We start from the raw sequence: 27,328 nt of genomic DNA on the forward strand, positions 1-27,328 counted from the left end.
TATTTAGAGCCCAAGCAGGAGGGGCAGAGGCAGAGGGAGAATCTCCAGCAGATTCCACAGTGAGCACAGAGCCCAAGCAGGAGGGGCAGAGGCAGAGGGAGAATCTCCAGCAGATTCCACACTGAGCACAGAGCCTGTGGGGCTCCATCCCAGGACCCTGAGATCATGATGTGAGTTGAGATCGAAGAGTCAGACACAAGGCAGCCTGGGTGGCTCAGCGGTTTAGCGCTGCCTTCATCCCAGGGCCTGATCCTGGAGACCTGGGATCGAGTCCCAGGTTGGGCTCCCTGCATGGAGCCTGCTTCTCCCTCTGCCCGTGTCTCTGCCTCTCTCTCTCTGTGTCTCTCATTAATAAATAAAATCTTAAAGGGAGGGATCCCTGGGTGGCGCAGTGGTTTGGCGCCTGCCTTTGGCCCAGGGCGCGATCCTGGAGACCCGGGATCGAATCCCACGTCGGGCTCCCTGCATGGAGCCTGCTTCTCTCTCTGCCTATGTCTCTGCCTCTCTCTCTCTCTCTGTGACTATCATAAATAAATAAAAATAAAAAGTTGGACACATAACCAACTGTACTACCCAGGCTCCCTGTCTTGAATTATTTTTAAAAAGTCAAAATTACTGCTTGTTTCCATTACCACCGAGGCAATCATGCACAGAATGATGTACATGCTGGATTTTTTTTATGCCTTATAAAAACTCTTTAGAAATGAGCATCGTTTCATGTTAGTATGTATAGATCTACTTCATTCTGTATTTGAATGTACATTAAAATTTCCCTATTCACAGTACATTGAATATACCATTATTATTACTGGCACTTCTGTTACCATCTTAATCAGCCTGGCATTCACTATATCAGAGCTTCCTCTTGGTGTGCCCAACTTACTGAACCCAGTTCTAGTCCTCATAGAATATGGCACAAATAACTTTTACTTTTTATGGGATATTCCTTTCAGGTTTTCTGTCCCATGTTTCCCATGATTACTACTCAAACTACATGCCCTCATTTTTCAGTTACAGTTGAATAAGGTTAAAATCTCAGGCTTTTAAAAAAATTGTATTATGTAAGTTTTAATAATACTTTGGCCAAATGTTTGAATACAGTTTCTTCCAAGGGAAATTTGCTTTTTGAAAATGGTGTATTTACAAAATGTCATTAGAGGATCAGTTTCTTTCTTTTTTTTTTTCTTACCTTCTGTGCTTTCTTTTTTTTTTTTTTTCTTACCTTCTGTGCTCGCCCTGTAAATGTACCTGGGCCCTGGGGTAGAGCATGGGATAGGCAAGCACCTGTTAATTGTGACTATTTCTGGAGAGGGTTGGCCAGGGTGAATTTCCAGTAGCCACTGTCCCCTTCCTTTCACCACCTACCATAGCTTACAAGAAAAATTGGTACCAATTTAGCATTCTATTTCTGAAGCTCCCTAGTTCAACTCTAGGTCAAGTCAAACATGACAAATCTAAGGATGATGATGACTCACATGTTTGTAGCTAGGAATTTTAAGCCCAGCAGGTACATACGTGAAGCACACTTTGAACACAGAAATACATGACTTTTTTTCTGAAACAAGTGAATAATAAATATGTAAGCATTGGAAATACATAGTTATAGAACACTTTTTTTTTTTTTACCAATTATAAAAGGAAAGGTAATAGTCCTGGTTTACTGTTAAAATTTGGCAGTCAAAACAGTTCCTGAAGATCAGACTGCTGTTCCTCTTTCCAAATTCTGTTTAATTTCAGCTGTGTATTTCCCATAGAATCTTTCTGCCTTCTTGTTGAATTTGGCATTCCTTTCGTTAATGTAGTCAATGTCTGCATCATCATTATAAGGATGTCTTCGGCTATACTTGTCTCGTTTTTCAATTCTGAGGGAAGAAAAAAATTTACAAAATTCAAAATTGCCACCTTCTTTGATCATAATAAAACATGCCCAAATAGTTAAGAGTAGAATCAGTAATAGAAACATTACAGAATTCCAAGCTGCTTTCTTTTTTGGTCTTAAGACTGAAAGCAGTATCTTTAGGAGAAAATTCTACAAAGAAATATGTTCAGTGAACTTTCCTGAATTTATAAGTTAATAGTACTATCAGATGATCTAGTCTTAAGATTGGGAACACAGGTTCATGTTGAAATATAGGCAGTGATGTATAACCCTACTTTGAGAGAATTTATATATATACAGCTGGTTCTGCCTGTTACCCTATTCAAAACAAATATAAGTGATGGTGATGGGACCACTCTTCAAACTAGTAATTCCAGTGTTCTACCCCTTGCTGCACTTGAAGTCCCCAAAGTTAATTTTGTTAATGAGGCATGAAATCAGTACCAAAACTTAAGGTTGCATTATAGTACTTACTGCTTTTCCAAGTCTATGACCATCCTATCAATTTCCTCTGTGGAGGGCACATGTGTTCCATGAAGAAGACTGTTGGATGTTGGGTAGAACTCTTCTCCACTGAGAAAGAGCAAGGTGTAAGTAACATTATAGAGATTCAATACCGTAAGAACTAGACAATGTTTAGTGGTCAAAATGGAAATGTTTGGGATCATACTTGATTTCAAAGAAACAAATCAGACCTGACAAAAGGTATTTAAGAAATCATCTACTCCAGGGCCCAAGTGAGGCACCAGCTGAGGACCAGAGGCTAATGGACTCACTCAACCAAGTCCTACAGTGAGAGAGCTTGAATGAGAACATGGGAATAATTTAGAGCTCTCTCCACTCTGCTACACTATCACTATTAAAACAGTCGTGACCTTAAGCACACTATCTATCTTAGGGGAAGAGCGAGTGCAGCTTAGCACGGCCTACTGCACCTGATCAAAGTAGATATCCTCCATAGGTAAAGGACACAGGAACATCAGTAACATGATGATACTACGTACAGTACTATGTGCCAAACATTAAGTACATTGTATGAATGAATTCATTTAATCTTTACCATAATCTTCTGAGGCAAGCACTATTATTCCCTGTATACAGATGAGGAAATGGAGAAAAACTGTGTGACACATCTAGTAAGTGGTGGAGCCAGAACCCAAGGCCAGGAAGCAAAGCTCCAGATTCAGCACTCTTAAATTCAAGTTCTTCCAGGAAACACACTAAGAATATACCATTAAGTCACACTTACTGTTTTTCTCTCAGTCTCTCATAGGTTTCCATGTCAGGTTTGATCTGCTTGGTCAGCCGATGATACTGGCGTAACTGGGCAGCAGCATAATCTAAAAGGAGAACCCAGACTATTTTAGATATTGGAGCATTATTAGACCTGTTATTAACAGGCCCATTCAATAAAGTAAAAGCCAGTTTTACCTGAGAAGCCCAAGTCAGGGTTTTTCCTCCTCTTCTTCCTCTCCCATCTTTCTGCATCTTCTGCACTGATCTCCAGCAGCTTCACTTTCCCATAGTCCTCCCCTCTTGCTGCACATTCCTAAAAAGAGGGGAAAAAAATTAGCTTCATACCCTTATATAATTTTTTGATCCCTTTAAAATCAAAAGAGCCCTAAAGACTGCTATCCAGACGGTTTAAGTTGATTAGCTTGAAAATTGTGGAATTTGCTATGATCTGTAAGAAGTAAGAATCTGTAACACTGACACCAAAAACAGCTGTGGTGAGCACCTTAGCTATTTGTTAAAATCCTTTCTCCCCTCTTTTCCAGGCTCAGCGCTGCCCATTTCCTAACCTCCCCTGAAGCTGGATCAGGCCAGGTGACTAGGGCTGTTCAAAGGGAAACTGATGCATAAGAGGCTCAGGAGCTAATTACAGTTTCTTATTGTTGGAGCTTTTGTTACTGTGGCTTAGGTTCTCAGTCTAATAGTCATTGCTTATGCTACTCTAATTATGTGCCAAGCACTGCATTTAGTGTTTTACACATTTCAGTCTCACAACTCTCTCAGGTGCAGCTGAGACCAGAGCGGGTGTGCTCATCTACCATGCCATAGACTGCCTTGAGAAGACACAACAGAGTCCTGGAAATCACTGGATGCTGGAATTGTGCTTAATTTTTTCTTTTCCTCTTCCTGCAGCTCCCATTCCAGACGAGCTATTTTAGCCTCCCAGTTTGCAGGTAATTTAAGTCTTTTATCTTCCTCCACAACTTCCTGGTGATTTAACTTCCGAGCTTCATTCTGCCACCAGGACACATAAAGTTTGTTACCACAGGTATGAAAACAAATCTAAATAGACATTACCTGTCTTCTTGTATGGCAGGCATCCAAAGCAGACCTTTGGATGTTATCCTGAACAGAGGAGAGCCAGTAGAGAATTTTACTGTGTATTCATGTTGGGAGAATTTTATGGAGGGGGAGATTAGGAGGTCAACACCTATACTGGTAACTTTTTTTTTTTTAAGATTTATTTATTTATTCATTCAGAGAGAGCAAAGAGAGAGGCAGAGACACAGGCAGAGGGAGAAGCAGGCTCCATGCAGGAAGCCCAACATGGGACTCGATCCTGGGTCTCCAGGATCACACCCCGGGCTGCAGGTGGCGCTAAACCGCTGCGCCACCGGGGCTGCCCTACTGGTAACTTTAAATACTCTTTTACTATCTTCAAGGAACCAGGTAGTAGGAATGGAAAGAGCTATGGTTTGGAAGTAAGAAGGCCTGAGGGACTTATGGGCTTGACTACTCTCTGGCTGTGTGATGTAAGCAAGGTTTTTAGGATTAGATTGAAACAGGGTTTCCCACAGTGTGAGATCCACTGTACCCAGGGACTGGAGAGGATTTTAGATGCTACTGGATGATACTGGTTCACATACTGAGAAGGTGATTCTGTTTTCATCTCTCTTTTAATTCAAATTGGATCCAAGATTAATTCTCAGTGACAAATGGGTTTTTAATACTTCGGAGAACACCCTAACACCTTTTTTAAAAAAAAACAAACAGGGTAGGAGACACCATCAGAATGCAACCAACCCACAAAATCCAGACTGTGGAAGACTATAGAAAAAAGCAATCTTTTTTTTCCAACCAACTCAAACAAAATGACCTCCAACCCAAAACAAAACACAAAAAACTCAAAAACAAAACCCAGAAACAGAAAAGATGAAAAGAGAATGTCTAGATTAAAGACATAAAATTTAAAATTCTCTTCTGAAATAGTAATATTAAATTTAAATAGCAATTTAAAGAAAAACACTGGTGGTTCCATATATAAACTGTGAAGGTGATAGGAGAGGGACTCCAATCTATGCTTATTTTTTTTATAAAGATTTTATTTATTTATTCATGAGAGAGAGAGGCAGAGACACAGGTAGAGGGACAAGCAGGCTCCATGCAGGGAGCCCGAAGCGGAACTTGATCCTGGGTCTCCAGGATCACACCCTGGGCTGAAGGTGGCGCTAAACTGCTGAGCCACCGGGGGTTGCCCTCCAACCTATGCTTATAAAATTGAGAAAGTTTTTAGACCACGGAGTTACTGGCAGAGTTAGGCCAAGACCACATTTTTCTGATTTCTGGCTGTTTTTTCCTATCTATGAATATTTTAATTATTTAGAAAATATTTTATTTTTAAGTAATCTCTACACCCATCGTGGGGCTTGATCACAACCCTGTGATCAAGAGTTGCATGCTCCACTGACTGAGCCAGCCAGGGACCCTTCTGGTATCTCTAACAATACATTTACCATCACACTCCCAAAGTAATGAATTCCTCAATATCAAATACCCTCTAATGTTCACATATTCCTGATGGTCTCAAGTGTTTATTATTTTTACAGTTTGAATTCTGACAAGTTCCATATATTGTGATTAGTCAATATATCTCTTAAGGTTTATTTATTCTATAGTTTAATTCTCTATCTCTTTAACCCCCTGCTCTTTTGAGGACTGTGAAAATGCTTAGGCTGTGTGTCCTATTTCCCGAAGTGCTAGCTGTCTCCCTGTGATGTCCTTTAACATGCTCCGTTGATCCCTGTATTTCTTGTAAACTGTTCATTAGATCTAGTGGTTTCATTCAGTTTGGGTAATACTTATTTTTAACAAGTATTATATGAAACTAGTGTTACGTACTTCTATCAGGAGACACATAATCTCTGATTTTCTCCCTTTTTGTGATGTTTGCAGTTACTGATTACCTACATCCAGTGATCTGTTAATAAAACTGCAAAAGTGTGATGTTTAAATTTTATTATTTCTTCATTCCAGCCTACTCTTCACACAGTACCAGCTTTTAGATTGAGTTTTTCTGGGCAAATAAAAATAAATGCACTCCTCACACATACCCTGCCTGCCTGCAGGCCTCCCACCCTCATGAGGACTCCTGCCTTTGCACTTGTTCTTATGCTCTTGCGGTACCTCTTCCCGTCTCCTTTACTTGTCGGATAATATCTCACTCATCTTTCAAGGAGCTTACTTGTCCCATTAGTCCTTAGTTGTCTTTTTCTTCTCTGTCCTTGAGGCACTTTGCTCCTCCCTTTAACATACAATTACCGAGTCGTGTTGTGGTGTAATTACCGTGTTGTGGTGTAATTACCGGTTCTGGACCTGAGGCAGGGGCCTTACTGTATTGACTGCTGCATCCACACTAACTGGCTGGGGTACACTAGGAGCTTGGCGGGAAGTGGGGAGGAGGGTGTTGGGATGAGTGAGTGAGTGGCCAACTTGCTGTGTGACAACAGACACATTCCCTTCCACTTCTGGCCCGCGGTATCCCCCTCCATAAAAAGAAGAGTTTGATAGAATCACTAGAGCTGAGCTTGTGGGGAGAGCTTGCATTAAACAAAACAAAACAAAACAAAACAAAAACAGTATCTGGGTCCAGGAAATTATTAAATCAGACATTCTAAAAGTGAGGCCTAAGCACGAGCATTTTTAAAAAGTTCTGGAGTGGGGGTATCCCCGGGTGGCTCAGCGGTTCAGCGCTTGCCTTCGGCCCAGGGCGTGATCCCGGGGTCCTGGGATCGAGTCCCGCGTCGGGCTCCCCGCATGGAGCCTGCTTCTCCCTCTGCCTGTGTCTCTGCCTCTCTCCTTGTGTCTCTCATGAATAAAAATCTTAAAAAAACAAAAAACAAAAAATCAACTCTGGAGGGATTCCAGCGTGCTACTGGGGCGGAAACCACCGGGAAAGACCTTTCTTCAGCTCCGGGGTCGGTCAGGCGCGCAGGTGCGGCTCGGTGGTCCCTCCCGCGTCGCGCCCGCCGCGGGGGCACAGGTCTCCGCGGCCCCGCGGGCTACTCACCCGCTTCAGGTGCAGCCTCTGTTCGCGCCTCTGCTCTCCGCCCTCCGCGCTGTTCGCCGGCACCTGGGCAAGGAGCACCGGCTGGAGTCGGGGCGGCCCCGCCGGGTCGAGCCCTCAGCGCCGGCCCGACCCCACGCGTGTGTGCCTCCCTCCCTGGCGCCGCCTCCACGTCTAGCCAAGCCCGTAGCCGCAGGCGCCCCTACCCCATCCCCTGGGCGAAGCCCGCCACCTTCTCATTCCCAGACTCAGACCCAGCCGCCATCACCCGGCAGCGCCCGATCCCTCTGACTTCGGCGACAAATAACTTTCCCGACTGGGCGGTAGCCACAGGTATCCGGGAGAAAACCCCGCCCCTTTCTGCTTCTCCCGGAGACAAGGGACCAATCCCCGCCCGTCGCAGCCCTGGGCCGCATCCGATTGGTCCAGGGCTGTGCGCAGGCGCGTTGAGTAGAGACACCTGGGCGGCGCGGGTAAAACCAGAGACCTGGAGTCAGCGCTCTTGGGACCAAGAGGAGGAAAAAACCCACCGAATGTGTGGAAATGCAACCCAAAGCTCAAGATGTGCTCATCATCTGACCAACCTTGTAGTTCAGATTTCTGAATTCAAATCCAGGGTAGATTCACAGTTACCATCACGTCATCCTGTTTTTGTTTGTTTGTTTGTTTACTTCATCCTGTTTTAATCCCCGCTTAGTTTATTGTCGCCCTGCTCAGGTCAACGTGAGCTCCAAGAGGACAGCGGATTCCTGTGGCCCGAACGGTACCTGGTGTAGGGTATGAACTAATTTCATACTGTTGAGTGAAAGAAGGAACAAATTGGTTGGGGGCTATTTGGTATCTTGAGTATCTTCGTGATGCAGAGGATTTGGATTAATTTGAGGCTTTGACTTTCTTTGGAAAATTCTGCACAGAACAGCATTCTTCATGTATCTGTTCACTCATTCAATAATGAACTGTATGATCGTTCTTATTTGTTTGCTAACTAGTCTGCTCTTTGGTTCATCATCTATGAAAAAGAAATAATAAAGCAATACCTATGTAACAGAGTAGTTTGGGGATAAATTAGATAATATGGGTGAAGTATCTGTGACTAGTACCTGACCCATAGCAAATGATGAGTTATTGCTGACTTTTACCAGTTGGCATTAGATGTCCCCCCCTCTCCTGCCTGAGATTTTATTAAATGTCTTTCCTCAGGGAAGCCTTAACCTCCACTGCCTGAAGGGTCACTTGCCTGTTATAGCTCATCATACTTTCTTCTTTGTTACATTTACATAAGTGTAATTAAACAAGTGTGGAATTGCTTTGTTTAATGCCGCTGATTTAAATGAGGCAAGTTTCTAAACCACTATTAATGCAGCAAATCAGGATCCCTGGGTGGTGCAGCGGTTTAGCGCCTGCCTTTGGCCCAGGGAGCGATCCTGGAGACCCGGGATCGAATCCCACGTCGGGCTCCCGGTGCATGGAGCCTGCTTCTTCCTCTGCCTATGTCTCTGCCTCTCTCTCTCTCTCTGTGACTATCATAAATAAATAAAAAAAATGCAGCAAATCTAGGCCTTTATTGTTTTCTGTATCATGGATGAATTGATAGAGGAGTCTTACATGTATTTATATTCTTTAGGAATACAGAAATGTCCATGACATAATTATTTTCAGAAAGATCACACTGGAATTACAGGTTCTACAAAACATTTTGTCAGAGCCCTACAAACTGAAGTCAAATAATTAAGGAGAGTTTAATGAAGTGATTGTTTACAAAGTTGTGGCCTGGGTTAAGAGAAACCAGCAAAAGAAAGTGAAGCATTCTTCACTAGAAGGCTAGCAGCAGGGAAAAGCCATTGCTACCCCTAATCTTTTTTTTTTAATTTTTATTTATTTATGATAGTCACAAACAGAGAGAGAGAGAGAAGCAGGCTCCATAGTCACACACACAGAGAGAGAGAGAGAGAGAGGCAGAGGCTCCATGCACCGGGAGCCCGACGTGGGATTCAATCCCAGGTCTCCAGGATCGTGCCCTGGGCCAAAGGCAGGTGCTAAACCGCTGTGCCACCCAGGGATCCCTGTTACCCCTAATCTTAAAGAGGTAAGGGAAGGATAGGGTAGGAGAGGGTCTTCAGGCAGAGGCTGTAACTAAAGAAATCGACCAACCCATAATCCAGGCAGGGAATAAATATCCTGATCCCATTTCTCCCAGATTTCTTATCTTCTGTAAGTGCCGCTAATTGGAAGGATCTAATGAGGAGAGAGTAATAAACAAGAGAGCTTATTGATGCAATACATACGGGCCAGCACTTGTGGGTGCAGAACAGAGTGGACACTGGTGGAAGGTGGTTCTAAAGGAGCAAACAACATATCTAACACAATTCTTTTCATGGGACATGGTAACAATTTCATAATTTTTTGAAATTTTAGAAGAGCTCTTTGTTCAAGTTATATTTACATAGATTTAGTAACAAAGAACAGAACAAGTTGTGTGGCCAACTGAATTTTCCAAGATGATAGAAGATCTTCCATCCTATGTGCTGTTCTTACAATGTGACATTGGCATACCTCCTAAGGAGAGATAAGATCTATGTCCCTAATCCTTGAATATGTGACTACGGAGGAAGTGACATGATGTGACTTCTGAGGCTAAGTCATAAAAGGGGTAACAGATTCCATGTGGTTCTCCTGGGATGTTTGTTTTTTGAACCCAGTCACCATTCTTTGAGGAAGCCCAGGCCAGATGGACAGGTCATGTAGGACTGAAAATTGGTACAACCCTTAGGGAGGGTAGTTTGGCAATATGTATAAAAATTACAGAGGCATTTTCTTTTTGACTTAACTGTTACACTTCTCAGAATTTATCCTACAGGTGCAATTGGACAGGTATAAAATGACTTATGTACAAGGATTGCTTCCTCCTATGATTTAGTAAAGATGACATGATTGCAGATTCATTGGGTGAGAATATACAATAATTTTTGCTGGCTGTCATGTAAAGCTTGTTGGGTAAATTTAGTAAAGCTTCAGTATACATCTTGGCCAACAGAGGGAACAAAGACAGTGGGATGAATTCTCCCTTACCCCCAGGGAAAGCCCTAGGGTGCAATGATCTAACATCCAGGTAGAAGTCATGACCAATGATCTGTGCCACATAACCACTGAGTTCCACTCAGGGCTGCTTAGTAAACATATGGACAATGTAACCAATCAGTTTCCTTCAATATAACAGAATGCTTCCAAAGTTCTAGATATCCATCCCACATCTTGGGTGCAGTTGGGTTGGTTATGTTTAGAGTGATTTTGTTATTGTTCCCAACAACATAGGGGTGCCTGGGTGTTCAAATGTCCATACTGGGGTAAGCAACATACACCCATCCCAAATCTGAGTATAGCCACCCATGGTTCTGACAGTCATATTTTTTTATTCTTTTGGCTAACAAATTGGTGGGCTGTCTGCATGGTTTGGTTAACAGAAAAAGAATACTTATGTCCTGTGTCATTAATAGTATGTGCTATAGGCCAGGCTTCTGGATCAGAGTTACTAATGTCAGATATACTAAGGATACCATTCTCAGCATGTTCTTCCTTAATGTGTTGCTCTGAGGCCTTCCAATCTTCCCTAGGAAGTGATAATATCTAATATCCACCACGGTAATTCTGACAAGCTAAAGAGGGAAAGCTGTTCACATATTCAACAGTTGGGTTGATTTTTATTTTGGGCAAATGAGTGGGCATTTCCATCAGGTGTCCATCCCATGACTGGACGTCATAGGATAAACAGAAAGCCAACTAAATGATTCCTAAAAATTTTATGATTGTACTTGGGGTGTGAATTTTCTGTGGATTTATTGCCCATCTGTATCGGGGAAACTAACATAAAAGCTCTAGAGCTTTGGGAGCAAACGTGAGGCAAAGTGACTTAAGGTTGTATCTGTTGTTAACCTAAACCAGTTCTAATAAACCAGGGTTGATTAAAGAAGGGATTTTGCCACCAGCAGAGAAGCCTGGCCTTGTGTCAAAGATCAAAAGTCATGAGAATTCCAATCAGAAGGAGTAATATCCCAAATATTTCAACTAGCTTAATCATCCTATAAAATGGTCACATAGCCTTTAAGTTTCCTTAAATATTAAATATTTAGGCACCTAAGTATTCATAAAACTCTCCATTTTAAAACAAGTATTTCTACAATCAGAAATGCAAGGATCAGGGTTACATGTGTGAATAAAACTTTGGATAGTAGAGCTGGTATAACAATCATAGGATAAGAGGAATAAAAGAGTATAAAAGATGATGAAAAAAAAAATTTAAATTGTCATATATAGGCCTGGTTCAGAGTCTTGGGATAGCTGTCTATTAAGATGTCATCTGCTTCTGCTTCTGCTTCTGGGATGTCATACGTTTTAATTCTCTGATTGGGATGGACCGCCCACCAGGTATTAGAGCTTTCCTTAAATGAGAACCATGAACCCAAGAATCAATGCCTTTGAGTTTAACTGCACGAGGATTTTTCCAAAGTAACCTTGTAGGTCTTTTCCATTGAGGCTGTAAAGCAACTTGTGGAGACCTCTTTTCCAATAGACGGAGTCTCCAAGTTGGAGGTAGTGACATAGGATGTCTGCCTCCTGGGAGCATGCTGTGGAAGGACTTTTCTACCAAGCATGCATTTTCTTTGAAGCCTCTATGTGATATTCAAGTATTTCTCCTTTAATTAATCAAGGTACGCGCAGCCCTGGTGGCGCAGCGGTTTGGCGCCGCCTGCAGCCCAGGGCGTGATCCTGGAGACCCGGATCGAGTCCCACGTCGGGCTCTCTGTATGATGCCTGCTTGTGTCTCTGCCCCTCTCTCTGTGTCTCTCATGAATGAATAAATAAAATCTTTAAAAAAAATTAATCAAGGTACATGAATTCCCGAACTTAACCTCATAGGTCTCCCAGTTATGCTCTCAAAGAGCATTAATTTATGTTTTTTGAAAGATGTGGGTCTTAAATTTAACAATACAATTGGCAGTACCTTAGGGCGGGGTGAGTTAAAGGCTTCTCTAAATTTAGCTAGTTGAGTTTTAATTATAGAATCTGTCTTTTCTGCCAATTCCGAGTATTAATGAAAATGTAAAATATGGGACGCCTAGGTGGCTCATCAGTTGAGCATCTGCCTTTGGCACAGGGTGTAATCCCGGATCTGGGGATTGAGTCCCACACTGGGCTCCCTGCGAGGAGCCTGCTTCTCCCTCTATGTCTCTGCCTCAGTGTGTCTCTCATGAATAAATAAATAAAATCTTAAAAAAAAGAAAACGTAAAATAGATCAAATATCAAAATTGGCTTAATTATTTGCCCAGTAATGGGTCCCTTGATTGCTGTACAATTCACATAGGATTCTCCCATCTGGAGTGATGTTCCCTAATAATAACTTGGCTCCTGCTGATGCACTGGCTCTGTGACAGGGGAAGGCTTCTACCCAATGGGTGTACATACAAATCATTACGAACCCATATTTACATCCCTGAGAGGGTGGCAGCTGGACAAAATCCAATTGCCATACCTCAAAGCATCCTGAAGGCAGTGGGAAATGCGAAATGTTGATAGATTTTAGATGCAGCTTTGTGGGAAGGGTTCCAAAGAGTTCCAAAAAGTAGCCCCCCAATTTATCATGTTTTTCCTGTGCTCCAGTGGGTCATTTAATGAAAGAATTTTGGAGTTTTCTGTGCACAATCGGGGGGGTGGGGTGGGCAGGCAATCCATCTGCCCCAGACCAAAGATGGGATAGTCGAGCCAAATTTACAATTTGATTTGACTGTCTTTTCCTTAAAGGTGGGCGTTCTGTTGAGCATCCTTAATGATTGGTTTTAAATCACCAATAGTGGTTGAAGTTAGCATTAATTTTAGTGTAGAACAGCTTTGTAAAGCCACAGCTTTTGCTGTAGTGCATAACGGGTTGCCTTTGCTTTTCTCCGTGTTTTTTGCAGACTGCCCAGGACTTTTAATTATAGCCAATAGAACAGAGTCTAATAGTGATAACGCATAAAAGCTATTTTAATCTTTTGGCTAGAGAAGGTTAAAAATCGCTATTATTTCAAAAGCATACCAAAACCATGTGCAACACAAAGGGATACCTACTATCAGTATATCCTATCAGACATGTGTCTCTTGCTGGAATGCAAGCTCTAGTTCAGGCAAAAAGTTCAGCCTATTGAAGTTTCCATGTGGAACAAATAAATCACGGTAACGAAAGGTACAACATAGGGAATATAGTCAATGGTACCATAGTAGGCTTGGGTTCTGACAGACGGAGGCTACACTTCTGGTGAGCACAGCAAAACCTGTAAACTTGTTGAATCAATATGTTGTGCACCTGCAACTAATATAACATTATGTATCAACTATACTAAAAAAGGAAAAAGAAAACAAGTCAACATATTGAGCCGCAGAGGATTAACCTCAATAACTTCTGTAGCTGGTTACAGCATAACCTGCCTGATATCTTCCCGTTTTATCCCTTAAATGAGAACTATTAGTGAGCCAAATTATTCAGCATTTTTGATAGGGCTTTCTTTTTTAATATTTTATTTATTTATTCATGAGAGAGAGAGAGAGGGAGAGAGAGAGAGAGAGAGGCAGAGACACATGCAGAGGAAGAAACAGGCTCCATGCAGGAAACCTGATGTGGGACTCAATTCTGGGTCTCCAGGATCACACCCTGGGCTGAAGGCAGTGCTAAACCGCTGAGCCACTCGGGCTGCCCTTGATAGGGCTTTCTTGAAGATCTAGTCCACAAATCAATAGTAGATCAGTTGCAGTAATATAGTCATGAGGAATCTCATCAGAGGTAAGAGGCAAAAAAGTTGCAGGGTTTAGGGGCTCCAGGCTGGCTCAGTCAGTGGAGTGTGTGGCTCTTGATATTAGGTTGAGTCCAAGCCCCAAGTTGGGTTTAGAGATTACTTAAATATAAAATAAAAAAAAAAAGAGTAGCAGGGTTTAAAGAGTGACATCTGGTGATAGAGATGTTTGAAGCTGACAGCAGGAGAATGTCAGAGGAAGATCATTTGCTAGCAGATAAGAGCTTCCACCAAACGTGGAACTTAAATGATCAACGGGGAATTCATGATTGGTTCTTCTGTGCCTTCTGACAAAACAGTGGTGGCTGCTCGAGCTCTCATGCAGGGTGGCAGTCCTTCAGCCATTGGGTCTGGTTGCTGCCTGGAGGGCCCTAAAGACCTGCGTTAGTCTCCAGGTCTTTCTGTCAAAACTATGAAAGCATTACCTTTGTGTTTGTGAGCAAAGAGGAAGAAGGGCAATTGCTAATTTGGGTGCCCCAGAGCAGGGGTTGAGCAAGGTGTTTTACCTCATCAAAAGCCTGTTGGTTTAATTTAGTCCAACGGAGGGGCTCTGGTTGCTGCTTTAAGTAAGGCATTTAAGGATTGAGCAATAGCAGAGAAATTAGGAATCCAATTTTGGTACTGTCCAGCTTGTTTCAGGAATCCCCACAACTGTTATTTGGTTTAAGGAGGGGGGAAGGGAGACAATGCTTTTTATTTTCAGGATTGAAGAGAAATCCCTGTTTACTAATGACATGTCCCAAATATTTAACTTGGGGCATTTTATTTTTTAAAATTATTTTTTCTCCCTTACCCCCCAACTTGGGAGATTTTAAATTGTAATTTTTCTTTTGGTACTGATGGTCCTTTTCCAGCTAACTGTTTTAACAGTTGGATACTGCCAGTTGAACAAGCTCTTTATGAAGGGGAGCAGAGAAGAAAGTAGTCCACATATTGTAATAAATAGAATCGTGAGGGAAGCTTACATGAACTATGTCTGCTTTTAAGATTTGGGGTAGGGACGCCTGGGTGGCTCAGTGGTTGAGTGTCTGGCTTCGGCTCAGGGCATGATCCCAGAGTTCAGGGATCGAATCCCGTGTCGGGCTCCCTGCTTGAACCCTGCTTCTCTCTCTCTCTCTCTCTCTCTCTCTCTGTGTGTGTGTGTGTGTGCATCTCACAAATACATAAAATTTTTTAAAAAGAAAGGTGTGGGATCAATAAGTAGGGCTCTCCGTGTAACCTTGAGATATAACTGTCTAGGTATATTATTTTCCTTCCCAGGTGAAGGCAAAAATTGGTTGAGTCCACATGTGTGCTGAAGAGGGCACTACATAAACCCACTACTGTGTAGATTTGCTGTCTGGAGGGAATAGTGGAAAGTAAGGTGTGAGGTTTAGACACATGTGTATGTTGTGGAAAGGCAATGTTATCAATTGCTCTAAGATACTGCACAAACCGCCATCCTCTGCCGTGAGATTTTTGGATGGGAAAAATTGGCATTTTATAAGGACTAGTGCATGGAATAATCAAACCTTTATATATATATTCCTTGATTACAGGAATTATGAGTGGCCTCATAATTTAGAGGATGTTAATATTAGAGAGTGGCTTGGAACGATCAATCTGATCATTTAGATAGGAGGGACAGAGTGTATACAATGTCCAGGAGGACTTTTGGACCAAAGAATGTTAGGGACAGTGTCCAGGAGGTGGTGCTGTAGGTTTTGAATTACAGGAAAGAAGGTTATTGATGTAGGTGCTTTTCTATAGAATTTTGTGTGCTGTTCTATTTGCAAAAACATTCCCCCTCCTATTTAAAAAGAAAAGATTTTATTTATTTATAAGAGACACACAGAGAGAGAGGCAGAGACATAGGCAGAGGGAGAAGCAGGCTCCTCGTAGGGAGCCTGATGTGGGACTCGATCCAGGCATTCCAAGATCACGCTCTGAGCCAAAGTCAGATGCTCAATTGCTGAGACACCCAGGTGTCCCTTCCCTCTCCATTTTTTAAAAAAATTTTTGTTTATGATAGTCACAGAGAGAGAGAGAGGCAGAGACACAGGCAGAGGGAGAAGCAGGCTCCATGCACCAGGAGCCCAACATGGGACTCGATCCCGGGTCTCCAGGATCGCGCCCCAGGCCAAAGGCAGGCGCCAAACCGCTGCGCCACCCAGGGATCCCTCCTTTTTAAGTAATCTTTACACCCAAAGTGGGGCTTGAACTCGTGACCCTGAGATCTAGACTCAGATGCTGCACTGACTGATCCAGCCAGGGACCCCAGGGACCCTTACTTACTTACTTTATTTATTGAGCCTCTTTTTTTTTTTAAGATTTTATTTATTTATTCATTCATGAGAGACACAGGCAGAGACACGGGCAGAGGGAGGAGCAGGCCCCATGCAGGGAACCCAACATGGGACTTGATCCAGGGTCTCCAGGATCACACCCCGGGCTGCAGGCGGCGCTAAACCGCTGCGCCACTGGGGCTGCCCTATTTTTAGAGCCTTTAGAAACAAACAAAAAACACATTTACCCCTTTTGAGGTGTGCCTGAAAAATCACAAGAAAATCATGGCCTAACAGGTGAATAGGAATTATAGAGATCAGAAGGAATGGGTGAGTGCCTTGTAAAGTCTCCAGCTGAAAAAAGGATAGGTAAGGATTTTAAAATTGTCATGGGGTATGAGCCACTCCCACCGCTTGCAGTGTTTCTGTACTCAAGGGGGACAGAGAGGCTGGTGAGGTTGAAATTGACGTGTTGCTTCTGAGTCTGTAAAAGCTGCCATCACCTCATTCACAATAATATTTCTCTCCCCTAAGGTGTCAGTTTGAGGTCATGGGAAGACTTCCCATCCTGGCCTCAGAGCCGCCCTGTTCTGTCATATGTGCCTTCTTCCCCAGCTGCTGGTGTCCTTAGAGGGGAAAGTGCTCTGAGGCTCTTGCAGCTGATTTTGTCTTGTTAGTTTGCAGCAAGCCTTCTTCCAATGGCTGGGTTCTTTTGCAGTAATTGCAAACACCTTCTTTAGGAGAAAGACCCTGAAGATTTTGGGGGGATTTCTGGGGGTTGTTAATTGTAATTGGAGATGCATGATCTGGGCAGCTTGGATTTATGAGTCTTTTCTTTTTGTTGCTCATTCTTTGGTGTGAGATAACTGATCAGCCAAGTTAACCGTATCATCAGGCTCCATAGGGGCCCAGCTGAGTCGCTGTCATTTAATTACAGGACCAAGTTCACCGTCTAACCCATTAGCAAAGGTGGAGTTCAGAAGGACATTTCATGTTTAATTTTGTCAATACCAGAGTATTGTTAAAAAGTTTTTTTCCAATCATCATCATCATAATAAACCAGGTTCATCTGGCCGTTGAGTATATCATTGAATTTTTCTCTAATCTGTGGTCTTTGGAAAAACTGCCAGAATAGTTTTATGTAATTCTTTGGCTAGTTTAAAGGCATTTTTTTTTGGTAGCCTTTTCGTTTAGAAAAATCATCAAAATGCTATGTCCATCCTACTTTCCATCCATTCCCTTGCAGGACCCTCAGTCACAAGCATATGGATAAATCAGTGAAGGTCAGAATAACAGGTTCACGGATCTGAATAACTAAATTGAATTCCTTAGCAAATCCTAGAGGGTCTTCAAGGGCATTGGGAAAAGGCTTTGATAAAAACTTGCAATTCTGCCTTAATCCAAGTAATACAAGTAATTGATAATATCCCGGAGCCTCTTTCACTAGGCTTAACTTTAGAAGGAGTCTGGATGACTGGAGGACCTAGGGAAACTTCCAGGTTGTCATAGGATGTAAGTTCAGCTAGACTATAATTTTCTATAGGTGGAGAGCAAGAGAAGGTGGAAGAGGCTTCCACCTAACTGCTGCTCAGTTGCAGCAGTTAGCTCAAAAGACTCCATAGGCTTTCCTAGTTCAGATACTCTCTGAGAGCAGTTACAGTTAGCTTTAGAGAGTTTAGAGTTATTTTCTTATAAGGAAGCAAGTTTAGAATTATTTAATTTCTTGGAGGCTCCAAATACCAATTTAAATACACTTCCCATCCTTAGTTGCTCTTTTTTTTAAATTTTCCAATTGTGCATGCAGATAAACTAATTTTGGAATCTCAGAACATCTCCAAAGTGGTCATAGTAAGCACAAGTCATTTTTGGTCAGATTGGTCCAACAAGACAGAAACTTATAAGGAATGCGCCCATAATATTTGAACATAAATACAGCTGGGCTTCCAGAGGGAGGCTGCTCTCCAGCAGCAATTTTTTTTTTAAGATTTTATTTATTTATTCACGAGAATACACAAAGAGGAGAGAGAGAGAGAGGCAGAGACACAGGCAGAGGGAGAAGCAGGCTCCATGCAGGGAGCCCGACGCGAGACAGAAGCCAGCACCAGAAAGACACCCAAAGAAATGAGGCCTGAACCTCAACCGAAAAAAAAGGAGGCTGAGAACCTGGAGCTTTTTGGGGGAGAGGATACACCACAATGCACTAAGTTACCATCTGTTCAAATCCCTCACTGTCACAGGAGTCAGAGCCGTTTGATGCTTCTGATCCCACACCATTCTGACACCATAAACGTCAACTGAGAGAAGAAAGCAAAACTGAACAAGAACAAAGGGGTGTCTTTATTTGGGGTCTCAGAATTGCAATCCGGGCAGCAGAGATTCCAGCAGCCACCAGAAAAATGTGTCACCTGTGCGGGGGGGGGGGGGGGGGGGGAGGGAAGCAAAGGTGTTTTTTGTTTTTGCTTTTAATGAGAAAGGGGAAGTGAGTGGGGGTTGGGGGACACAATTATACGACTTGAATAAAAGAAAACAAAATTGCCAATCGGCACTACCAGGCTCAATGGCTTTTGGTTCCACTTCGATGGACTGATTTATCCTTGCTAACGAAGGGAAACCACCCATGGTATGCACTGATTACTGTCTTCGTGAAGTCCACGCTGACAGTGTTCCCGGTCAGACGCCGGCCCCTGTCGACTCTAGGAACAACTGCTCCTAAAACAATTGCTGTTTCTGGTAAAGTTCAAGGTCTTTTTATTTTTTTAAAAAGATCTTACGTATTTTTGAGAGAGAGAGAGAGAGTGAGAGCATGCCGGGGCGGGGGGGGGGGGGGGAGAGGGGAGGGGGGGAGAGGAGGGGAGGGGCAGAGAGAAGGGGAGAAGCTGGCCTTCCACTGGGCAGGGAGCCTGATGTGGCTCCACTGGGGACCCCGGGATGACGGCCTGAGCCCAAGAGCCCCAGGCAGATGCTTAACCAGCTGAGCCACCCAGGCACTCTGGAAGGTCTTTTTGCCCAGTTCGAGTTCATTAGCTATTTGTTTTAAAAAGGAAAATGCAGCTTCTCTCCATATCTAGACATTTTATACAGTTCTACAGCGGAAGGGGGGGGGGGTGGGGGGAGGAAAGGGACCAGACGAGAGAAATATTTCTACACTACGGAAGGAAATTAAAATGGTGCGACCTGACCGTCCTGAGGGTCTAGGTGAGACGAGGCACGCAGGGGAGACCTGCCTCGCAGGTGACGCTGAGGCGAAGCGCTCAATGGCAAAGACACTTCGCTCCAAGGAGCGGCGCGCAGCTGGGGAGGCTCCAGGCTCCCGGCTCCAGGTTTGGCGGGTCGCTCCTAAGCAGGTGCCCTTCCGCTCTCCCCGGCCCCGCCCACTTTACACTTTGCGGCTGCGCAAGGCTCTGCCCAATCGAAAACGTGTCCCTGCTAACAGGAGCAGGGATTGGTCCGAAGCTTCGAGACCATCAGGAAGGGGCGGGGCTTACAATGGAATGTTCTTCCGTATCGGCGGGTGGCCCACGGGCAGACGGAAGTGCTCTGTGTTGTTGCCGGAAGTGGCGAGAGAAAGTTTGTGATGGCTGCTGCGATTTTAGCCGAGAAGGTACGTCCCGTCGGCTCCCCCCCAGGGATTTTTGTGGGGGGAGACTCCGGGGGACGGCAAGGGCGAGAGGTGGGGGAGAGGCCCGAGCGCCGGGCCAGGGAGGCGCAGACGCTGTGACGTCGGGGCAGTGGGGGGGGGGGGGGGCCTGGCCGGGCCCTGGCAGGACTGGCGGGGAATCGATCCTGCCGCCGCGACTCCAGCGGGTCCTCTTCGCCGCAGGTGCCCGTGGACAGCTCGGAGGAGGGGGAGCAGCCCCCGGCGGCGCCCGCGGAGCTGGCCGCCCAGAAGCGCGAACAGAGGCTGCGCAAATTCCGGGAGCTGCACCTGAAGCGGGTGAGTAGCCCCGGAGGCAGCGGAGACCTGTTCCCCCCCCCCGGGCGCGTTTGTGGAGGGACGCGCGAGCCGCTCCAGCGCCCCCGCCTGACCCGCAGAACTGGATGAAAGGTCTTTCCCGGTGGTTCTCAATCCTGGCAGCAGGTTGAAATCACCTTTCAAAATACACATGCTCTCTCCAACCCTCCTCCTACCCACTTCTGATTTCATTAACCTGGGCAAGGTTTGGGAGTCTCTATTACTAGCAGCCTGCCTGCTGTGTGAGTATAACAAACCCTTCGTTTAACCTAGGGGGTATGTGGAGCTAGCGACTGGAAGAAAGTCGTCCATGTTAATAAGAGAGCTGATTGTTTGTTCATTCAAAAATAATCAGCAAATCTCCGAAAGTCTGTAGTGTCAGGGGTTTACCCAGTTGATGCGAAACTCGATGATTATGATACGGCTTTGGCTCTTAAGTAGAGGAGACGACTTGCTAGCCAGAAATTATATGGTGTGCTGTCTTTGGGAACAAAGTGCCCTGGGAGGGTGGAGGAGAGATGAATACAGTTTGAGGAGCTCCCAGGGAGTGCCTCATATATGACGTGAGATCTAAACTGTTTGGAAGACGTGTAAGGTATTATCAGACAAAGAAATTGGAGGAAGAAATATCCAAGCAGAGGAATCCAATGCAAAGTGAGGGAATTCACATTAGGGATAAGAGTCCAGCAAACAACTGGCTGCAGTTGTAGCTGAGAAGGGAAAAAGCAGCTCTGGTCTATTTCAACCTAAGTGGTTTGACCGAAAGCTTGGATGTGGTTTCACAAACCCCCAACATCACTCTGACTATTGGAGTGAGACAAAAACAATACTGTTCAGACCACAAAAATGACCACACATTCCCCTTTTCTGCTAACACCGGTGTCTCTTAGGACCAATTACAGCATTAGTCTCACCCGATTAATCCTGTTGAAAAACTTAGGGTACCCAGTCATCGTATGCCTTGCCTTTCTGAGAGTGTCTCATCCAGAGCAGAGCCACACTGCCTTACCTCCCATACCAGTCACGGGATAAAAACCCAAATTCTGTAACTAGCCTCTCCTAACACCCTATCACCAAAATGCCTACAGTTTCCTGTAGTTTACTCTCCTTCAGTGCAGCAAACACAACTTTGTTTGACTGTAGGTATGTTCTTGGTGTTTTCAACTGGAGGGCATTGCCAGAGCCGAGAGTACAAGAATGTACAAGGGATGGTAGTCGAGAGGAGATGTCCGTTTGCCCAGAAAAAGTTAATAAAGAATCAAACACACTTAAATATTTATGTGGAGAGACTGTGTAAAGTACATGTGGTTGGAAGTTACAAGATATGGCTTCCTAGACTAATGGCTGCCAACCTGTGACCTAAGAGACATCTAATTTATGTTGTCCCTTAAGCTGATATTGTTTTGTGCCATTAGGTTTATTTTTTAAAAAATTTTTATTGTTTAAAGATTTTATTTATTTTGAGATAGAGAGCACAAGGGGTGGGGAGGGGGTGTCCGCAGAGAGAGAGAGAGGAAAAGGGAGAGAGAGGAAGAGGGAGAGAGAGGAAGAGGGAGAGAGAGGAAGAGGGGAGAGGAAGAATGAAAGAAAGGAAGAGGGAGAGGAGAGGAAGAGGGGGAGAGGAAAAGGGGGAGGGGAGAGGAAGAGAGAAGGAGAGGGAGAGGAGGCAGAGGCTCCCTACTTGGGAAGCAGGTGTTTATTTGTATTTACTATACAAATGAATAAATAAATCTTAAACCCTAATTAGGCCATTCCTTTGCTTAAAATCCTTTGATGGCTACCTGTTGCTTTTGGGATAAAACAGAGTCCCTCTGTTAATGTGTCTTGACCCTTTCTAAATGGGCAAGATTTTGTTTGGATTTATTTTCATGTCTCAGCTGACAAACTTTTTGTATTATGGTTTTAGAATGAAGCTCGTAAATTAAATCACCAGGAAGTTGTTGAAGAAGATAAAAGACTTAAGTTACCTGCTAACTGGGAAGCCAGGAAAGCTCGTCTGGAGTGGGAGCTGCAGGAAGAAGAAAAGAAGAAGGTTAGGATCTACTCTGTTGGCTTGATAAGTGGTCATTCTATTGTTTCATTCTATTTTTTTTTTTGTAAAGATTTTATTTACTCATGAGAGACACAGAATGAGAGGCAGAGACATAGGTAGAGGGAGCAGTAGGCTCCATGCAGGGAGCCCCATGTGGGACTCGGTCCCGGAACCTGGGATCATGACCTGAGCCGAAGGCAAACACTCAACCACTGAGCCACCCAGGTGCCTCTCAGTCATTCTATTATATCAAGACCGTAGAAAATGGTTTTGTACACCGGCTGTGGAACCAGACTGCTGGAGTCCACATGATGGCCCTGCTTTTTACTAGCAGCAATACTTTGGGGGACTTATTTAACCTCTCTGTACCTCTGTTTTCTCATCTGTAAAATGGGGACTGTAACATTGTAGTTGCTGACGAAGTAAACAAGTCAGTGCATGAAGAGCATTTCTGAGGGGTCTAGAAACTGCTACTCATTGAGTATGTGTGATTGATTGATTGATTGATTATTTATTTATTTGATTTTACTTATTCATGAGAGACACAGAGAGGCATAGACACAGGCAGAGGGAGGAGAAACAGGCTTCATGCAGGGAGCCTGATGTGGGACTCGATCCCAGGACTCTGGGATCACACCCTGAGCCAAAGGCAGACACTCAACTGCTGAGCCACCCAGATGTCCCAGAGTACATGTTTTAAATTGAGGTGGGCATTCTTAAACACCGTAGCAGGTTCCCAGTTTTCCTCCAAATAGTAATCGTTAGTTTTAAAGTATTGCCTGATATCTTTGTTCAACTTTTTTTTAAAAGATTTTATTTATTTATTCATGAGACACACACACACAGAGAGATAGAGATAGAGAGAGAGATAGAGAGAGAGACAGAGACATAGAGAGAGGGAGAAGCAGGCTCTATGCAGGGAGCCCAATGCGGTACTTGATCCCAGGTCTCTGGGATCATGCCTATAGCTGAAGGCAGATTCTCAACTGCTAAGCCCACCCAGGCATCCCTTGATTTAAAATAGATCCAGTACTTGCTTGGGTCACCATTGCAGGTATTAGCTGGTTTTCCCTCTTCTTAGGAATGTGCGGCGAGAGGGGAGGACTATGAGAAAGTGAAGCTGCTGGAGATCAGTGCAGAAGATGCAGAAAGATGGGAAAGGAAGAAGAGGAGGAAAAACCCTGACCTGGGATTCTCAGGTAAAGCTCATTATTCCTTTACTGAATGTTCCCTGTTAGATTAGTATTACCTTCAGAGTTTCTGGTTTTAAAAAAGGATATTGCCCGCTGCTTCCCCAAAAGAAAAAAGGATATGCCCCTTTGTGGGATATTTTCCAAGATGCTTAAACCCAAGAAAAATACAAATATGTCTCATAGAGCAGAAGTAAAAAAAGCTATACTTCAGCCAGCTGGATTCTTTTATTCTTTATGGTAAAACTAGCAAAAGCCCATATTGCAGCATCTTTAGGGTAGAAGCTATACTCAGTGTCTTGTGCAAATATTAACTAATAATGATTTTGATATTCTCTGGATCATAATGACAAAACAGGGAAATATATCTTCTCCAATTCTCCTTTTATCTTTAGATTATGCTGCTGCCCAGTTACGCCAGTATCATCGGCTGACGAAGCAGATCAAGCCTGACATGGAAACCTATGAGAGACTGAGAGAAAAACAGTGAGTTGACAGGATTAATGCAAATCCTGTTTTCATTCTGAAGGGACATAGGGGCGTGTGTGTGGTGTAGACATACATACACACGTACATAGATACAAACACACTTTAAAGCTTGGGTGTGAGTCAGCAGCAGCTGTCTAAGAATGCTCTCTGGCCTTGACAATACTATTTGTTGCTCACTCCACAGCAGTTCGGCTAGCCACCTGGTTATTGTTCTAGCTGGGCATTCTAAGACTGGGTGTTGAGAGTTTAAGAACCAGATTATCATAGTTACTCAGATATTTTAGGAGACAGAATGCCTTAGTGCCGGGATGGGTGAACATCTTCTGTAAACATTTTAGGCTTTGTGGGCTCTTTGGTCTCCGTCAAAACTACTCCACTGCCGTGATATGAAAGCCTCCTTGGAGGATACACGAACAAATAGGTGTGGCTGGGGCCCAGTAAAATGTTTGCAAAAGCACATAGTGTGGTTTGCTAACCTTTGTATTAGTGGGAAGGGAACCTAAACCTGGAAGCATGTCCCTTAACCTCTGGCCCTTGGCTCTTAAATCTGTAGAATGAAGCTGCTGGAGGAGGTAATATATTAGGTCCCCTTCAATTCTTTATTTACTTATTTATTTTTAAAAGTTAAGGTAGGATCCCACAGTTAACACACGTATATTTTTTATTTCTTACCAGGAGTGGTAGTTTAGTTTTAAATTTGCCAACGTGGAAAAAATAAATAAATAAATTTGCCAACGTGGAACTGTGTAGTGTTACTTTAAGTCTGTTTTGCTGTCTTTTTAGTGGAGAAGAGTTTTTCCCAACTTCCAACAGTCTTCTTCATGGAACACATGTGCCTTCCACAGAGGAGGTTGATAGGATGGTCATAGATCTGGAAAAACAGTGAGTACTCAGTACAGCAGCCTGAACTTTTAAATGTTTAATGACAAAATGGACACAGTGTGCATAGATTAAATTGAAAGAGCAGATACCCAAAAAAAAAAAACAAAAAAAAAAAAACCAGATACCATTCTTCCTCATTTCTGACTCAGAGTTTGTAGTAGTTTTGGGGACAGATAGTATGTGTGTGTCAAATTCATATGATCTGGGATGGAGGTACAAAATATTGCCAAAATGGAGTTGTCATTATTGAGCAGGGAAGGCCCAAAGAAAATTATTCTTTAAGGGCTCTTACCTTCATAAGCATTCCACTATTTGATTTGAAGAAGTATGAATATTCTAGTAAATGCACCTTTGCTATATTTGTGTTTCTTAATACTGACATGGATGAATATTAGGCAGAGCAGAATTAGTTTTTATTTTAGGAGTTAATACATACAACTATTAAAATACTATTTAGTATATATACTGTGTACTCCGTTCATATTAGCTGTGGTTATTACGAATAGAAGTATTGTAATTTTCTTTTAAGCAGAAGTTCTTGTGTTTAGTGGCTGACAGTGTATCATTGCTCTTTTAGAAGATTCTGAGGATGAGTTTGTATTTTTGAATTTCAGGGTTCATTCCTTGGGTTTGTGTTGTCAATTAGCAATTTCAGTTTGGTCTTGATAAAAACTGCCCCCACCCCCAACCCTCAAGTGTGCTATTCTAAGTGCACTGATTCTACTCTTAACTATTTGGACATGTTTTATTAAGATTAGAAAAGAAGACAGTTTTGAAATTTGTAAATTTTTTTCTTCTTCCTTCAGAATTGAAAAACGAGACAAGTACAGCCGGAGACGTCCTTATAATGATGATGCAGACATTGACTACATTAACGAAAGGAATGCCAAATTCAACAAGAAGGCAGAAAGATTCTACGGGAAATATACAGCTGAAATTAAACAGAATTTGGAGAGAGGAACAGCGGTCTGATCCCTTCAGGAACTGTTTCTGGAAGCTTGAGAATGCTAGGGAAATTGAAGTTCTCTTCAAAGTTATCCCAGGAAACCAGCACTCAGTCTACTATGCTTGCCCACTCAGCGTTTACAAATAAATGCTTCTTCTTAAACATATGCTTCCATGTATATTACCACATTTCTGTGCTTTGATGTAAGATGTATTTTAAGAGGCAGCGTACTTGTTTTGTAAAAAATCTACTTTGTACAAATACTAATTATTTTTCTATGTATTTTAAATGCGTATGACTATTTAATCTTTGAAGCATTTTGGGTTTAGGATTATTGGCAGCATACATAAATTAGTCATTGCTTTGAGTGTTGTTATGAATCTGACAAAATCTAGAACTAGACTCAGCAACCTTTTGAGGTTGTAGACCGTGAAGCTAAGTACAGTGAGAAGGAAGGTGGCCATGGCTACTGGAGGGCTCTCTTTACCCGTGGCCTCTTATGAACAAGTCAGGAAGCAGAACTATCTTCCCATGAATATTGACCACATACAGTTCCTTTTATAAAAAGCAAATATCCTGCGGAATAGAATCCCTACTAAGCACTAATATTTAAAACAAATATTTGTAAAAAAAAAAAAATCCAAATATTTGTGTGTGTGTGTGTGTATACTTGTATATATATGCAAAATTACATGCTTTCATTGAACAAAAATTTTTTTTAATTATGGGGAATTCAAAACAGTCAAAAGAAGACAGAATAATACAATGAATCCCATATACCCAATTTTCAATAATCATAAACTCCTGGCCAGTCTTGTTTCATCTTCATTTCTGCCTACTTTCACTTCTGGGAGTCCCATGTTATTTTGAAGCAAATATTAAATGTATAATTTTGTCTATAAATGTTTCAGTATCAAAGATAAAGACCACTATAATCACAATGATAGTTTTAATAAATTCCAGAGAGAAAGACTGGTATAGTTTTTTCTATGTGTTATTTAAAATGAGGACAGCCCAAATGTGAAAGAGAAAATTTTACAAATACATCCGCATTTGTGTTTTTTTATTTTTTTTAAAGATTCTATTTATTTATTCATAAGAGACACTCAGAAAGAGAGAGGCAAAGACATAGGCAGAGGGAGAAGCAGGCTCCATGCAAGGAGCCTGACATAGGACTCGATCCCCGGTCTCCAGGATCACACCCCGGGCTGAAGAGAGCGCTAAACTGCTGAGCCACCTGGGCTGCCCCGCATTTGTGTTTAAAGACAATTTTAACATTTAATATCACTGGTTATTATTTTAAAATTTATGTAGCACTTTCTATTTCTACACTCATTTTGTTTCTGCTTGCTTCTAGTATTGCTATGTGCAGTTAGGTCTGATCACAGGGCCTTGACGCTGCCTCTTAACATATTGAATATATGTTTCAGTTTCCATTTACACTTAGTTCAAGTCTTTGATCCTGAATATTGCAATAGCTTTAAAGAAAGAGTCAAAACATTGTCAAGTGTATTTAAAAGCATAGTCCACTAAAAGCCAGCAAGGTTTTTTTAATAAGAATGCAAGAGTAGCTTGC

General features: G+C 42.9%; 2 protein-coding genes across 3 annotated transcripts; one reads left to right on the plus strand and one right to left on the minus strand.

Moving 5' to 3' along the window:
* Positions 1-724: 724 nt before the first annotated feature.
* Positions 725-7,749, minus strand: LOC112660098 (pre-mRNA-splicing factor SYF2). Of its 2 annotated transcripts, none has more exons than XM_049105842.1 (7): positions 7,706-7,749; positions 7,179-7,241; positions 3,931-4,126; positions 3,311-3,428; positions 3,129-3,219; positions 2,354-2,452; positions 725-1,862 (listed from the first exon to the last, which is right to left on the minus strand). In XM_049105842.1, exons 3-7 carry the CDS (start codon positions 3,931-3,933, stop codon positions 1,697-1,699), a joined length of 477 nt encoding a protein of 158 aa, XP_048961799.1. In that variant the 5' UTR covers positions 3,934-4,126; positions 7,179-7,241; positions 7,706-7,749; the 3' UTR covers positions 725-1,696. The 2 variants fall into 2 exon arrangements, with proteins under 2 accessions (XP_048961799.1, XP_035569402.1); XM_035713509.2 differs by lacking the exon at positions 7,706-7,749 and adding an exon at positions 7,382-7,454.
* LOC112660099 (uncharacterized) lies at positions 6,965-26,724 on the plus strand. Its single transcript, XM_025447472.3, has 9 exons — positions 6,965-7,792; positions 7,893-7,952; positions 19,695-19,862; positions 20,082-20,195; positions 22,120-22,245; positions 23,327-23,444; positions 23,831-23,921; positions 24,708-24,806; positions 25,613-26,724. Exons 1-9 carry the CDS (start codon positions 6,980-6,982, stop codon positions 25,776-25,778), a joined length of 1,755 nt encoding a protein of 584 aa, XP_025303257.3. The 5' UTR covers positions 6,965-6,979; the 3' UTR covers positions 25,779-26,724.
* Positions 26,725-27,328: the final 604 nt, after the last annotated feature.

Source organism: Canis lupus, chromosome 2 (genome assembly GCF_003254725.2).
Source record: "Canis lupus dingo isolate Sandy chromosome 2, ASM325472v2, whole genome shotgun sequence".
NCBI classification, from domain to species: Eukaryota; Metazoa; Chordata; class Mammalia; order Carnivora; family Canidae; genus Canis; species Canis lupus.